This window comes from Kogia breviceps, chromosome 1, assembly GCF_026419965.1.
Source record: "Kogia breviceps isolate mKogBre1 chromosome 1, mKogBre1 haplotype 1, whole genome shotgun sequence".
In the NCBI taxonomy this organism is placed as follows: Eukaryota; Metazoa; Chordata; class Mammalia; order Artiodactyla; family Physeteridae; genus Kogia; species Kogia breviceps.
In genome coordinates, this window is record NC_081310.1 from 22,875,423 (window position 1) to 22,893,125 (window position 17,703).

Genomic DNA, 17,703 nt, shown 5'->3' on the forward strand with positions numbered 1-17,703 from the left:
ACAAGTCTTTTTTTTTTTTAAATTGACGTATAGTTGATTTACAATGTTGTGTTAGTTTCTACTGTACAGGAAAGTGATTCAGTTATACATACATATATACATTCTTTTTAATATTCTTTTCCATTATGGTTTATAACAGATATTGAATATAGTTCCTAGTGCTATACAGTAGGACCTTGTTGTTTATGCACTCTATATGTAATAGTTTGCATCTGCTAGTCCCAAACTCCCAATCCATCCTTCTCCCAACCCCATCCCCTTGGCAACCACAAGTCTGACCTCTATGTCTATGAGTCTGTTACTGTTTTGTAGATAGGTTCATTTGTGTCATACTTTAGATTCCACATATAAGTGATATCATATGGTATTTGTCTTTCTCTTTCTGACTTCCCTCACTTAGTATGGTAATCTCTAAGTCTATCCATGTTGCTGCAAATGGCATTATTTCATTCTCTTTTATTGCTGTGTAGTAGTCCATTGAATATATGTACCACATCTTCTTTATCCATTCATCTGTTGATGGACATTTAGGTTGTTTCCTTGGCTATTGTGAATAGTGCTGCTATGAACATAGCGGTGCATGTATCTTTTTAAATTATAGTTTTGTCCAGATATGTGCCCTGGAGTGGGACTGTTGGATCATATGGCAACTCTACTTTTAGTTTTCTGAGGAAACTCCATATTGTTTTCCATAGAGGCTGCACCAACTTACACTCCCACCAACAGTGTAGGAAGGTTCCCTTTTCTCCACACCCTCTACAGCATTTGTTATTTGTAGATTTTTTAAATGATGGACATTCTGACTGGGATGAGGTGGAACCTCATTGTACTTTTGATCTGCATTTCTCTAATAATTAGCAATGTTGAGCATCTTTTGATGTGCCTGTTGGCCATCTGGATGTCTTCTTTGGAGAAATGTCTATTTAGGTCTTCTGCCCATTTTTCTGTTGGGTTGTCTGTTTTTTTGTTGTTGAGTTGTATGAGCTGTTTGAATATTTTGGAAATTAAGCCCTTGTAGGTCGCATCATTTGCAAATATTTTCTCCCATTCTGTAGGTTGTCTTTTTGTTTTGTTTATGGTTTCCTTTGCTGTATAAAAGCTTGTAAGTTTGATGAGGTCCCATTTGTTTATTTTTGCTTTTGTTTCTATTGCCTTGGGAGACTGGTTCAATACAAGTCCTGCACACAATATTCCACATGATGAATACTTAGGTCATGATGATGATGACACAAATACATCTCATACAGTTCTTGCCGTGAAGTGATTAGATTTTCACAGGAAGACACTCACACACCTACACAATAGATAAGTTTATTAACTGTATAGAATGATGATTATTTACTATTCACTAAGTGGAAATGAATCATCATAAAGGTCTTCAGCCTCACCATCTTCATGTTGAGTAGGCTGAGGAGAAGAAGGAAGAGAAGTTGCTCTTGCTGTCTCAGGGGTGTCAGAGGTGGAAGAGGTGGAGGAGGTGGAAGGGGAGGGAAGACAGTCAGGCACACTTACTGTGAATTTATGGAAATACATCATAATTTCTACTTGACTTTTTGCTTTTTCATTTCTGTAAAAATGTTTCTATATGGTACCAATCCTTCTTCCACTATTTGCTTTAGTTTCAGTGACCCTATCATAGAAGGGTCTGTGCTATAAAAAACCAAAGCAAAAGCAGTCTTGAAAATTGAAAGTCTTCTCCCCGACTGTCTAATGTCAATTTGTTTTCTGACACTGCATCTTCTATGTCTTCTTCTTTATTGGCTGGCACTGATTCAGAAGCACTCATCTCCATCAAGTTGTGCTGTTAATTCCTCGGGTGTGGTGTCTGTTAGCTCTTGAAAATATCCATGTCTTGAAGCCCTTCACCCCCAACCTTTTTTTTTTTTTTTTCCTCCATCTCTACAATCTATTTCCTTGACTGGCTCTTTCAGGCTTTTTCTATAACAACAGTGACATCTTCAGTGATATAATTCTTCCAGATTTTCATGATGTTTTCTCTATTAGAGTTCTCTTCCATAGCATTGACAATCCTTTCCATAGAGTACCATGTGTAATGAGCCTTAAAATTACTTAAGGCTACAGGCTGAATTATAGATGTTGTGTCTGGGGGTAAGCAGACCACTTCAATGCCTTTGAAGTCAAACTCATGGGGTTCTGGGTAGCCAGGGGCATTGTCCAATATCAAAAGAACTTTAAAAGGCAGTTCCTTACTGCCAAGGTACTTCCAGACTTCAGGGACAAACCATCAATGGAACCGATCCAGAAAAAGAATTTTTGTTGCCCAGGCCTTCTTGCTGTACAACCAAAAGACAGGCAGCTGGTGTTTATTTTTTCCCTTCAAGGGTCCAAGGTTAGCAGTTTTTTTTTTTTTAATTTAGTTAAATTTTTAATTGAAGTATAGTTGATTTACAATGTTGTGCCAATCTCTGCTGTACAGCAAAATGACTCAGTTATACACACATAGACATTCTTTTTTTAAAAAAATATATATTCTTTTCCATTATGGTTTATCACAGGATATTGAATATAGTTCCCTGTGCTATACAGTAGGACCTTGTTGCTTATGGCTGGCAGCTTTATACGTAAGGGCAGTCCTGATCATAAACCCGACTGCATCTGCAAAACAGTAGTTAGCCTATCTCGTTCTGCTTTATGTTTTTTATTTTTTAAATTTTTGGCTGCGTTGGGTCTTTGTTGCTGCACAAGGGCTTTCTCTAGTTGCAGCAAGTGGGGGCTATTCTTCACTGCAGTGCATGGGCTTCTCAGTGCGGTGGCTTCTCTTGTTGTGGAGCACGGGCTCTAGGCGCGCGGGCTTCACAAATTGCAGCACGCGGGCTCCATGGTTGTGGCTTGTGGGCTCTAGAGCGCAGGCTCAGTAGTTGTGGCACACGGGCTTAGCTGCTCCGTGGCATGTGGGATCTTCCCTGACCAGGGATCAAACCTGTGTGCCCTGAATTGGCAGGCAGGTTCTTAACCATTGCTCTACCAGGGAAGTCCACCCTTTCTGCTTTAAATCCTAGTGCTTGCTTTTCTTCTTTACTAACAAGGCTTTTTTGTTTTGTTTTGTTTTACCAGAATAGGGCACTTATGTCTGCATTAAAAACCTGTTCAGGTAGATATCCTTTCTCCTCCATGACTTTCTTAATGGCATCTGGGAAGCTGTCTGCTGTCTCTTGGTTGGCAGAAGCTGCTTCTCCTGTCATCCTGACATTTTTTAAGCCAAATCTCTTTTTAAAATTATCAAACCATCCTTTCCTGGCATTAAATTCTCCAGCTTTAGATCTTTCACTCCCTTTTGCTTTGTCGACATATAAATGACTTTGCTTTTTCTCAAATCATATTGGAGTCCCTAGGTATGCTTTTCTTTTTTTTTTCTTTTTTGCGGTACGTGGGCCTCTCACTGTTGGGGCCTCTCCCGTTGTGGAGCATAGGCTCCGGACATGCAGGCTCAGCGGCCATGGGTCACGGGCCCAGCCGCTCCGCGGCATGTGGGATCTTCCCAGACCGGGGCACAAACCCGTGTCTCCTGCAACGGCAGGCGGACTCTCAACCACTGTGCCACGCCACCAGGGAAGCCCAGGTATGCCTTTCTTATATCAATCCTGCACCCACATAAAAGCTGTATTTTCATTATGAGATAAAAAGATATTTCAAAAAAATGCTAGGTATTCATGCTTGCTGGCATAGCTGCAGCTATAGCTTCACCAATTTCCTTTTCTTTTTTTTACAATGGTCCTTACACTGTATTCATTTATTTATCTTGAAATAGTGGGCAATCATAGCTGAAGACCTCAATCTACAGTACATATCAAGCAATTCAACTTTTTCTTGTAATGTCATGACTTTTCTCTGCTTCTTAGGAGCAATTCCAGCATCACTATGGCACTTCATATGGGCTCCATGGTTTATGGTCTTCCACTAAACACAATGAAAAATACTTGAGAACTGCAAGAGATCACTTTTTACAATGATATGCAATTTACTGGAGATGAACTGATCACATGGAAATGATTACTGTCACACAGCATTTTTAGCAGATACTCACAACACTTGAGCTCACTGCAACAGCAACGGGAGGTTGCTACAAAATTTTTACAGTAGTATAGTGTATACTACAGTTAATTTTATGAAGCTATGATTTAATATGGCATCTTTATGTTTGCTTACATTTCTCTCAATGGCAAATGTATGGACTGTGTTTGCTGAAGTAAGTTTTCATAAATTTTACTACCATAAAATATGGTAGTAAAAGATAAAATAGACTATGTCTATATATATCTTATGCATTCATGACATATCTAACATTTTAAATTTTTTCAATATTTCAAGGCTAAGCAATTCATCTGCAAGTTCTTTCAAGTTGTCACAAATTTCAAAAAAAAATTCCAGTGTGTTTATTGAAAAAAAAAATCCACATATAAATGGACTCACACAATTCAAACCTGTCAAACCCATGTTGTTCAATGGCCAACTGTAGTTGAGTTTGACTGCCTTTTTTTAAAAAAATAAATAAATAAATCCAGTCTGATAAGCTCTACAGTGTAGTGTTTAGTTCATTGACATTTAATGTAATTTTAAAAGGGCTAGATACAAGTCTACCATCTTGCTATTTATTTTCTACTCCTCTGTTCTTTCTTTCCTGTCATCTTTTCACATAACTGAGCATTTGTTAGTTTGTCAAATTTAATTCCTCTATTGGCTTTTTAGGTATACCTCTTAACACTGTTTTAAAAGTAATTCCTTCAACTGGATAGCCAAGTGCAAAAGAAGAAACTAGACCACTACCTCACATCGTATACAAAAATCAACTCAAAATGGACTAAAGACTTGAAAGCAAGACCTCAAACAATAAAACTCCTAGAAATAAACATATGCAGTATGCTCTGTAACATTGATCTCAGCAATATCTTTCTGGGTATGTCTCCGCAGGCAAGGGAAACAAAAGCAAAACTGAACAAATGGGATTATATAAAACTAAAAAGTTTCTGCACAGCAAAGGAAACCATCAGCAAAATGAAAAAACAACATACCAAATGGGAGAAGATATTTGCAAATCATATATCCATTAACTGGCTAAGAGCCCAAATATATAAAGAACTCATACAACTCAACAACAAAAAGACACACAACCCAATTAAAAAATGGGCAGCAGAGCTGAATAGGTGATTTTCTAAAGAAGACATATAGATGGCCAACAGGCACATGAAAAGATATTCATCGCTAATTGTTAGGGAAATGCAAATCAAAACCAAATACAATACAAAACAAACCCCAAAACAACCCAATCAAAAAATAGGCAGGGGGGGCTTCCCTGGTGGTGCAGTGGCTGGGAATCTGCCTGCCAATGCAGGGGACACGGGTTCAGGCCCTGGTCCAGGAAGATCCCACATGCCATGGGGCAACTGGGCCTGTGAGCCCCAACTACTGATGCCTGCGCACCTAGAGCCCGTTCTCCGAAACAAGAGAGGCCACCACAGTGAGAAGCCCATGCACCACAAAGAAGAGTAGCCCCCTCTCACGGCAGCTAGAGTAGGCCTGTGTGCAGCAACAAAGACCCAACGCAACCAAAAATAAATAAAATATTTTTAAAAAGTTATAAGGAGTTACCGTCAGACATACAAAAAGGTATAATGAAGTATATGATTTCCTTTCAAAAAAAATAGGCAGGGGACTTCCCTGGCGCAGTGGTTAAGAGTCCACCTGCCAATGCAGGGGACATGGGTTTGAACCCTTGTCCAGGAGGATCCCACATGCCATGGAGCAGCTGGGCCCGTGGGCCACAACTACTAAGCCTGCGCTCTAGAGCCCTTGAGCTACAACTACTGAGCCCGCATGCCACAACTACTAAAGGCCACACACCTAGAACCCATGCTCCGCAACAAGAGAAGGCACCACAATGAGAAGCCCACGCACCACAATGAAGAGTAACCCCCAATCGCCGCAACTAGAGAAAGTCCGTGTGCAGCAGCAAAGACCCAACTCAGCCAAAAATAAATAAATTAATTAATTAATTTAAAAAAAATAGGCAGGTGATCTAAATAGACATTTCTCCAAGGAAGACATACAGATGGCCAACAGGCACATGAAAAGATGCTCAACACTGTTAATTATTAGAGAAATGCAAATCAAAACTATAATGAGGTATCATCTCACACGGGTCAGAATGGCCATCATCAAAAGTCTACAATAAAAAATGCTGGAGAGGGTGTGGAGAAAAGGGAACCCTCATACACTACTGGTGGGAATGTAAATTGGTGTAGCCACTATGGAAAACAGTCTGGAGGTTCCTTTAAAAACAAAAAATAGAGTTATCATATGTTCCAGCAACCCCACTCCTGGGTATATATCCAGGAAAGATGAAAACTCTAATTCAAAAAGATACATGCACCCCAATGTTCATAACAGCATTATTTACAATAGCCAGGACATGGAAACAACCCAAGTGCCCAGCAACAGATGATTACTTTAAGAAGATGTGAGATTTTATATATATGTATAAAACACACACACACACACACAGGAATATTACTCAACCATAAAAAAGAGTAAAATATTTACAACAATATTTTGTTGTAAACAAACAACATATATGTTGTAAACAAACAACAACATGTTGTTGGATGGACCTAGAGAATATCATAGTAAATGAAGTAAGTCAGACAGAGAAAGATAAATATTATATGATATTACTTACATGTGGAATCTAAAAAGTAATACAAATGAATCTATGTACCATACAGAAACAGCCTCATAGACATAGAAAACAAACTTATAGTTACCAAAAGGGAAAGGGAGGTGTGGGGGGTATAAATTAGAAGTATGGGATTAACAAAACTACACATAAAATAGATAAGCAACAAGGATTTACTGTACAGCACAGGGAATTATATTCAATATCTTATAATAACCTATAATGGAAAATAATCTGAAAAAAGTATATATATAATTAAATTACTTTCCTATACACCTGAAACTAACACAATATTGTAAATCAACTATACTTCAATTAAAAAAAACCACAGTGAGATATCACCTCACATCTGTTAGAATGGCTATTATCAAAAAAGCAAGAAATAACAAGGGTTGGCAAGGACGGGAGAAAAGGAAACCCTCATACACTGTTGGTGGGAATGTAAATTGGTGCAGCTACTATGAGAAACAGTGTGGAGATTCCCCCCAAATTAAGACTAGAACTACCACATGATCTACCTATCCCACTTCTGTGTATTCATCCAAAGAATACAAAAACACTAATTCAAAAAGATATATGCACCCCTATGTTCATAGAAGCATTATTTAGAATAGCCAAGATATGAAAACAACCTAAGTGCCTATCAATGAATGAATGGACAAAGATATGCTACACACAGAGACACATACATGCACTGGAATACTACTCCATGGTAAAAAAAAGAGTAGTGATTACTGTAAATGGAATACTACTCAGCCATAAAACAGAGTAGTGATTATCAGAGGGGAAGGGGTGGGACAGGGGAGGGTGAAATGGGTAAAGGGGATCAACTGTATGGTGAGAGACAGAAACTAAACTTTTGGTGGTAAGCATGCTGTAATGTAAAGAGAAGATGAAATATAATGTACACATGAAACTTAGGTTATAAACCAATGTTACCTCAATGAAAGATTTTTAAAAAGTAATTCCTTTACTAGTTCTCAAAGTACGGCCCCACTCCAGCAGCATCAACACCACTTGGAAACGTCCTGAAATGCAAATTCTCAGGCCCTACCCCTGACCTTCTGAATCAGAAACTCTGGAGTGGAGGCCAGTAATCTGTCTTTTTAAAGCCCTCTAGTTGATCTGATGCACACTAAGGTTTTTGAACCTCAATACTCTAGAGATTATAATATTCACTCTTTACTTATTACACTCTACTTCAGTTAATACTGTATACTCTCACTACAAATTTAAGAAACAAACACAACAGTTCCATTTTACACATATATTTACTATTTCTGGTGCTGTTACACTGTAGTCAAGGTTCCATCTGGTATCTCTTCAATCTGAAAAGTTCATTTGACATAACATCTAGTGTTCTTTTCCCGTAACAAGTCAGCTGCTGTTTATATCACTGTTCCTCATATAATGTTGTTTTTCTAATGAATGCTTTCAAGATTTGCTCTGTATTTTTTCTATATTGTGTCTAATTATGGGTGTTGTATTCACGTGGGTTATATGGCTTGGGGTTTAGAGTACTGTGGATCTGTACTTTTTTTTTTAAATCGAGTTTGGGGAAGATGGCCAAAATGGCGGAGTAGGAAGTCCTTGAGCTCACCTCTTCCCATCGGCACACCAAAATTACAACTATTTACAGAGCAACTATTGATGAGAAAGACCGGAAGACAAGCAAAAATGATCTTCTACAACTAAAGATGCAAAGGAACCACGACCGGACAGGTAGGAGGAGCAGAGACACAGTATAGTCAAGAACAATACCTCCACAAAGGGGAGGATAATAACAATTGTAGAGGTTCTCCCCAAGGAACAAGGGATCTGAACCCCATGTGGGGCTCTCCAAACTGTAAGTCCTGCACTAGGATGACAAACACCAGAACACCTGCCTTTGAAGGCCAGCAGGGCTTACATTCATTCAGGAGAGCCAGAGGGCTATGGGAAATAGACTCCATTCTTAAAGGGTGCACACAAAATCTTACAAATTCTGGAATGCAGAGCAGAAGCAGTAATTCAAAAGGAGCCTCGGTTGGACCCACCTGCTGATCTTGGAGAGCCTCCCTGAGAGGCAGGAGCCAAGTGGAACTTACTGGGGGGAAAGAGACACTTGTGGCAGCCATTTCTGGGAGATTGTTCAACCACGAGGACACTGGTGCTGGCAAGTGCCATTTTTTAATCCTCCCTCTAGCTTATTAGGGCTGGGACCCGGCCCCACCCACCAGCCTGTCTGCACCAGTAATGGGACACCTCAGGCCAAGCAGCTGGCTGGGCGGGGACACAGCCCCACCCACCAGCTGGCCGGCTGGGAGCCCCTGAGCCCATAGCCACTTCAGGACCAGGACTTATCCACCAGAGGGCCCAAGACCAGCCACTGACACCAACAAGCCTCACTAGTCCCAGGTCCCCAGGGCCCTGCACCAGAGACCCTGGGACCTGGCTTTGCTCACAAGTGAGCCAGCATTAGCCCCAGGATCAGCCTCACCCGCCACTGGGTCCGGGCCCCACACACCAGAGACCAACGCACTAACTCAGGGAGTTCCGGGGCCCTGCAGCCAGAGACTTTGGGACTGGCTCCACCCACCAGTGAGTTGGCACTAGCCCCAGGACCCAGGCTCGTACCCACCACTGGATGGGTACGAGCCTGGGGACCCCCTGGGCCTTAGCCCTGCCCACCAGTGGGCAGACACCAGGCCCTGCAGCTAGAGAACCCAGGACCCAGCTCTGCCTACAAGGGGGCCAGCACCAGTGCAGGGATCTGATCCCCTGCACCCTGTCCCACCCACCACTGGGTGGACAGCAGCCCCAGGACCACCAAAGCCCTACAGCCTGCTGTGTCTGGATGCAGTCCACAGACCAGCAGGCCAGCACTAGCTCCAACACCCACTGAGCCCTAGTCCCGCCCACCAGAAGGCTAATGCGAGCTCTGGGACACCTTGGGCCCCTCAGCTAGCCGCCCCAGGAACTGCCCCTGTCCACCAGTGATGGGACACTAGCCCAGGGAATACCGGGGGCTCTGGCCTGCCGACCAGCAGGCTGACAGCAGGCCACCAGACATATTGGGCCCCTCAGCCAGCAGCCTCAGGACCCAGGTCCACTAACCAGTGGGCTGATAACCAGCTTTGGGATATCCCGGGCCCCTACAGACAGCCATGCCAGGAACTAGCCCATCCACCAGCACTAGATCTGGGACCCCAGCCTGCAACCACCCACCCCGAGCCGAGCTCCGCCCACCAGTGGGCCAGTACTAGTCCCAGGAACCCCCACTCACTCCTGCAGCCAGCCACCTTGTGCCCCAGCCCATAGACAGAAGCCTTCCACAAGGCAGGGCCTAGCCACCAACCTGAAGGAGGGCCAGCCACACCTACCAGACTGCCCACAAGTAGTCAGGCCACCACAACAGAAGGACCCAGGCAGCCCACACGGGGGGCACCCCTAGAGCACATAGCTCTGGTGACCAGAGGGGAGTGTGCTGCTGGGAAGCACAGGAGGTCTCCCACAAAAGGCCACTTCTCCAAGGTCGGCAAATGTAATGGATGCAAGTCAAATCATTATGACCTACACTTTACAGTGTGTATGTCAACTATATCTCAAAAAAACTGAAAGAAAAAATCAAATCCTTTGTCTTTTTTTTTTCCCACATGCCATTGTGCTTTCTTCTCCTTTTAAGAACACTAATTACATGTATGTTATTTGCATAATATTGTCCCACAGGTCTCTGAGGCTCGATTAATGTTTTTTCCATTTTTTCCTCCATGTTTTCACAATGGATCATTTATACTGATTTATTCTGAAGTTCACGTACCCTTGGTTTTGCTGTTTCCAATATGCTTTTAAGCCCATTCAGAATTTTTCTTTTTAGACACTATACTTTTCAATTTTAAATGTGTTTTATCTAAGTAATTTCCATCTATCTACTGTGATATCCCCATTAATTATGATCATATTTACATTTAAGTTCTTGAACATGTTTTTATGTTTCTTCATAGGTTTAATAATTTTTTATTGTATGCTGAAACCTCCTCTAAACCAAATAGAAACTTTCAAAAACTCTAGTAGTTGATTCCTACAAACTTTTCTCATATCTTGACACATCCAGTCCCACCTATTCTGACATGAGTACCTACTTACTGACTATAAAATTTTCAGTCTTATCAAATAATACTGCCAATCTTTAAATGCTGGAGCACTTAACTTTTAAGGATTTCCTAATTGGGTCTACGTGTCACTCTATTCACGCCAGCATTTCTCTGATTAGTAGTTGTACTGTAGACGTTGTACTTATTTATATGGGGTTTTTAGAACTAATATATATTTTCAGGAATGCTATCTCTCCCTCACTCTATCTCCACCCCCACTCCCAGACTAATTTTGCAAAAAGAGAGACCATATATATCATCTATAACTTCTATACATGGTAGGTTATGACTAAATGCATTCTTCTCTTTTCCAACTGCATTTTATATGCATGATACAGTCTCTTCCTTATTATCTACCTTTCCTTTCATTACCCATTTTTACAATATAATGGAAACATGTACCACTTTTATATCCAGAAAATAATAATATAAATATGTAATTCAAGGTTCCCTTTCCTCCAGAAAATATTCTCTGATTAATCCAACCATTTATCAAACTCTTCCAGTACTATTACTACCCTACCTACCCACTTAACACCTTGTTATTTCTTGTATTACATAAATTGTAATTTTAGATCACCAAATTATTAAGGATTAATTTAAACTTGAGGTTTTGGTGGTAATTTCCCTCAGTGTTGTAACTGAAGTGAACACAGAAGAGTCACCACCTACAAACTGACAGAATTTACATCATTACAAAATTTTGAGCAAACTACCTACTGAACAATTTAGTTTTACTCAGTCATTAGAAATGGAGTACTTCTAAACCCAAAGATCACAAGAACAATGGTGTTTGTGAACTAACCAGGTAAAAATGGTTAGAAAAGAAAATCAATGATGTAGAAGCAAAAATAGAATTCAAAATGCTTAAAATTTAAACATTATACTTATTTTAAATTTCATCTTTGTGGCAGTTTGCTTTAGTTTATGTTGTGGCAGACACTGCTTTGAAAAGGTACACTTTTATCCAATTTCTTTAAAAAACAGACTTCACAGATTAAGAAACAGTAACCTCTACAGAATATTGCTATAGAATTATAGTTTAAGCTTTCTAAATATAAAAGCCATTTGTCTAATAAACGTTATCTTGGTGAAAAGCTGCAAGTCAAAATAGTAATAAGCTTATCTTCACCTACCTGTAACTTTGGTTCCAATAACCAGGGGCAAAGGAATTTCGTCTGGGAGATCCTTGAACTGTGAAACATCCGCAACTTTCCTTTGTTGTAAGAGCCTTATTTTCTGCCGTTTCTGTTTTAATGCTGATCTCTCTTCCTCAAAAAATGCAGAAGAACATCTAGAATAAATTATAAAAATCATATAAACTGATAACTGTCCTATATAAAGACTTCAAGTCAGACCATTCATCTCACTACTCTCTTTATTCTTCTCATTTTTTTTTGCGGTACGCGGGCCTCTCACCGCTGTGGCCTCTCCCGTTGCGGAGCACAGGCTCCGGACGCGCAGGCTCAGCGGCCACGGCTCACGGGCCCAGCCGCTCCGCGGCACGTGGGATCCTCCCGGACCGGGGCACGAACCCGCGTCCCCTGCATCGGCAGGCGGACTCTCAACCACTGTGCCACCAGGGAAGCCCTCTTCTCATTCTTTTTAAGTACTATTTTTAAAAATGGGTTCTTAGCAATAATAATTTTCTCTTCAAAGTAAATTACCTTTATGTCTTTTTAAGAACAGGACCTTGCGGGCTTCCCTGGCGCAGTGGTTGAGAGTCCGCCTGCCGATGCAGGGGACGCGGGTTCGTGCCCCGGTCCGGGAGGATCCCACGTGCCGCGGAGCGGCTGGGCCCGTGAGCCGTGGCCGCTGAGCCTGCGCGTCCGGAGCCTGTGCTCCGCAACGGGAGAGGCCACAGCGGTGAGAGGCCCGCGTACCGCAAAAAATAAAAAAAGAACAGGACCTTGCAAGACTGAAAGATACATAAGCAAGTCTAGATTATTCCTTCCTACAAAGCAAGAGGATTTGGTCACCATCCTTTGACAAAACTGCACCTGGGTCCCAGGTCTCCTCTTAAGAACAACGTTCAGTTTCAATACTCTATTCAAAAGAACACGATATTTTCCCTGTGACCCAGTGAGCCTATCTGTACAGGAATTAAAGATGAGATTTCCCACCATGTAAACTTTTAATCATATTTCCTGTCTTGAAGTATGAATACTGAATATACTCTTATCTTTAGGGCCTGTCTTATTTCTATTTTCAAATTCTAGGATGAACCAAAGGTATTTAAACAAAGCTTTCAGGCCACGAAATATACATCCATATCACTACAGTCAAGATAATGAACATACAAAGACATTAATCAGCCCCCCAAAGTTTCCTTGTGCCACTTTACTATCCTTCCTTTGCTTCCTCTCATTTCTATACTCCTACTTCTCAAGCAATCACTAAGTTGCTTTCTGTATTAAGTTTCTATCTTCTAAAGTTTTATATAAATGGAATCATCTACTATATACTCTTTCTTCAGGCTTCTTGCATTCAGCATAATTATTCTAAGATTTGTCCATATTGGTGTACATATCATTGGTTCATTTCTTTTTATTGTGACACATCCTATTCTATGGATATATCACCATTTGTTTATCCATTCACCTGTTAGTGGACTTATGAGTTATTTCCAGGTTTTGGCTATTATGACAAAGTTGATATAATCATCTGTGTTTGGGCTTCTGTACAAACATATGCTTTCATTTCTCTTGATTAAAGTAGTGGAAGGGCTGGGTCATATGGTCAATGTGTGTTTAATGCTCTAAGAAATCAAAGAATCCAAATATCACCAAAGAAGATATACAATTAGCAAATAAGCATATGAAAAGATGTTCCACACTATATGCCACCAGGGAAATGCAAATTAAATGAGATATCACTACACACTTATTAAACTGCTAAAATCTGGAACACGGACAACTTCAAATGCTGGTAAGGATGTGGAACAACAGGAATTCATTCATTTCTAGTGGGAATGCAAAATGGAAGACAGTTTGGTAGTTTCTTACAAAACGAAACATACTCTTACCATAAAATCCAACAATCATGCTCCTTGGTTTTTACTCAAATGAGTTGAAAACTTATGTCCACACAAAAATCTGCATAGATGTTTACAGAATCTTTATTCATAATTGCTAAAACTTGGAATCAACTAAGACGTTCTTCAGTAGGTAAATGAATAAACAAACTGGTACATCCAGAGAATGGAGTATTATTCAGCACCATAAAGAATGAGCTATCAATCCATGAAAACACATGGAGGAAACTGAATGCATATTACCAAGTGAAAGAAGCCAATCTGAAAAGGTTACATTCTGTGTGATCCCAATACATGACATTCTGGAAAATGCAAAGCTATGAAGACAATAAAAATATCAGTGGTTGCCAGCAGTTGTGGGGATGGGGAGAGGGGTCAATTTGTAGAACGCAGAGGATTTTTAGGGCAGTGAAAATACTCTGTAAATATAATAATGGTAAATATATGTCACTAAACATTTGTCAAAACCCATAGAAGGTATAATACCAAGAGCGAACTCTAATGGAAACTATGGACTTTGGGTGGTTATGACGTGTTGGTGCAGGCTCATCAGCTGTCACAAATGTACCACTCTGATGGAGGACACTGATAGTGGAGGAGGCTATGTATGTGAGGGGGCAGTAAACCGGAAATCTCTGTATCTTCTTAATTTTGTTGTAAACCTAAAACGACTCTTAAAAAATTAAGTCTTTTAAAAAAGGAAGAAAGGAACTGCCAAATAGTTTCTTCAAAGTGGTTATACAATTTTATATTCCCATCAGCGGTGTATAAGAGTTCAAGTTTCCCCACAGCCTCACCAACACGTGGTAGGCTTAGTCTAGTAAATTTTCAACACTGTGGTTTTAATTTGCATTTTTCTAATGACTAATTATGTTGAATATCCTCTCATTGGTTTATTTGATATTCTTATATCATTGATGAATCATCTGTTCAAATCTTTTGCCAATTTGTTAAATGGGCTGTTTGATTCTTTTTTTTTTCAGCTGTGCCGTGCAGCATGAGGATTCTAGTTCCCCAACCAGGGATCAAACCCGTGCCCCCTGCAGTGGAAGCATGGAGCCCTAATCACTGGACCATCAGGGAATTCCCATTTGATTCTTTTTTTTTTTTTGTGTGTGTGTGTGTGTGTGTGTGTGTGTGTGTGTGTGTGTGGTACGCGGGCCTCTCATTGTTGTGGCCTCTCCCGTTGCGGAGCGCAGGCTCCGGACGCGCAGGCCCAGCGGCCGTGGCTCATGGGCCCAGCTTCTCCGCGGCATGTGGGATCTTCCCGGACCGGGGCACGAACTCATGTCCCCTGCATCGGCAGGCGGATTCTCAACCACTGCGCCACCAGGGAAGCCCCCCATTTGATTCTTAATACTGAATTTTCAGAGTTCTTCATACACTCTGGATATAATATACACTTTCAGCAATCAAATTTTATTTAAATAGTATTTTTGCATAGTTAATACATTCATAGGCTTCTAATTTAAAAGGTTCAAAAGGCACTGAAAACTCTAATACCTCTGTCCCTCGGTTTCCTGTCTTCCAGAGGATCATGACTGTAAGTTTTCTAGATGTCCTTCATTGATACTTTAGGAATACACAAGCAAAAACTGCTTATGTTCCCTTCTTATTTTCCCCAAATAGCTACAATATGCTCTGTTGTGTATTTTGCTTTCTTAAAGTATCTTAGCAATCACTTCTATATCAGTACATTAGAAACTTCCTCTGTTTTTTGGTGGTTTTTTTTTTGGCCATACCACACAGCATGTGGGATGCTGGTTCCCCGACTAGGGATTGAACCGTGACCGCTGCAGTGGAAGCGCAGGGTCTTAACCCCTGGACCTCCAGGGAAGTCCAACTTCCTCTGATTTTAAGTTAAATGATTTCAGAGTTTTCTACTATTTTGAGGTACCATACTTTAATTAATCATTCCTCTATTTATGGACACTTAGGTTTTTGCCAATCTTTTGCTTCTACAAATACTACTGTACATGTCATTTTACCCATGTACAAGTATTTCTGTGATCTAAATTCGCAGAAGTACTAGGTTACAGGGTATGGAAATTTGTAAATTTGACAGATATTACCAAATTGCTCTCCAGAGTTTATATAAATTTAATCTCTCACCACCAATGGTGACTTTTTCACCACACCATTGCCAACCCAACACATTAAAACTTATGAACTCCACTGATCTGATAGTTAAAAACAGTATTCTGATTTTACATTTGATTTTATATTTCTCACTATGAGTAAGACTGAACTGTTTTCATCTGTTCAGAAGAGCCATTTCTTTTTCCTTTCTTATGTACTGTCATATAAACACTTTTATTATAGGTTATTTGACTTTTTTAAATTGATTCATACATAGTTCTTCATATATTTGGAAATTAGTCCTTTGTCTGTGATAAGAACTATAAATATTTGTTATTGTCTTTTGACTTTGTTTATGGATTTTTTGTACGGGGGCAATGCAAAATGTTTTTATTTTTATGAAGTCAAATTTATCGATATTTTCTTTTATGGTTCCTAGCTTTGGGGCCTGTTAGAAGAACTTCTCCAATTCAAGATTAAGCAAAACTTTCCTACAGGTTCCCCTAGTGGTTTTACTGCTTCATTTTAAAGATGTGAATCTCTGATCCTTTTCAAATCTTTCCTGGTATAAGGTATGAGATATGAAACCAACTTGTGTTTTCTTAGATTGCTTCAGAGTGGTCTCAGTATCCATTAAATAAGTAATTTAACCCCTCTCTCCCCTATGTGCTTGAGATGCAACCACTGTTATCATGTATTAAATTCCTGTAGACATCTATGATTCTATCTGGACTTTCTCTCTCTCTCTCTTTTTTTTTAGTTTTAATTTTATTAGAGTATAGTTGATTTACAATGTTGTGTTAGTTTCATGGGCTTTCTCTCCTTTTTAATTCATCTTTCTATGCATGTACCACTACAACACCATTTTGATTATGATCACATTATATCTATTTTAATAGGTGATAATACATACTACATATGTATGTATGATACTACAGTCTCCCTTTATTACTTTGCTTCTTCAGAATTTTCCTGGATCTTCCTGCTTGACTTCTCCTCTTATATGTGAATTTTAGAATTAGTGGATCTAGTTTAAAGTAAAAAAGGGGGGGGGGCACTGATATTTTTATTGGGACTGATTTTAGAATGCTGAGTATCCTAATCCAAGATCATCTATGTCTTCCCATTTCCTCATTTGTATCCTGCACATTTCCTGTTAAGCTCCTTCTTGGTATTTTATTTTACTTTTTTTTAAGGATATTTGGAAAAGTATATTGTATCAATAATTTGTAGTGTACCTCAACTTCCTCAGAGAAAAGAAAAACTATAAACTTTTGTTGAAAATAAAGACTTCATTTCAACTATTAATTTACCTTGAAGTAAAGGACTATAAAATTCAACAATGTTATGGTAACATAAGAGAGGATAAATTAATAAGAGAAATATTATGATGACAAACAAACTGCAGAATTATAACTTAACAATAAAATAAGGAGTGACTAATATCTCATTCTGACAATAATTAGAAACAGTGTGGCTTAATTTACTCAAACATGTAAAGTCACAGCAAAAAGCCCCCAAATGGCCTAAAGTAATTACCAAAGACCATAAATTACCTGTATGAAATACACTAACATATCACATTTTGATTTGTTCTTATAAATGAGGGAGATATTTAAAACATCAGCAGCAATGTCATCTTTCAATACAAGGGATAAAATAAAATATTACCAGTTCAATGAAAAGTTCTCCTTGAATTTCAGTACTATCTACAGAAATCATGAAAACTAAATTCCATACCTACTTGTCTAAGTCACTTTATAATT

The 17,703-nt window shown here is 39.7% G+C and overlaps 1 protein-coding gene across 1 annotated transcript in view; it reads right to left on the bottom strand.

The window, feature by feature from the left end:
* Positions 1-17,703, bottom strand: part of LIN9 (lin-9 DREAM MuvB core complex component) — a 100,938-nt gene that overhangs the window by 59,521 nt on the left and 23,714 nt on the right. The window contains exon 7 of the mRNA XM_059065742.2: positions 11,961-12,118. Within this exon, the coding sequence (XP_058921725.1) occupies positions 11,961-12,118 (158 nt within the window). The remainder of the gene's footprint in view (positions 1-11,960; positions 12,119-17,703) is intronic.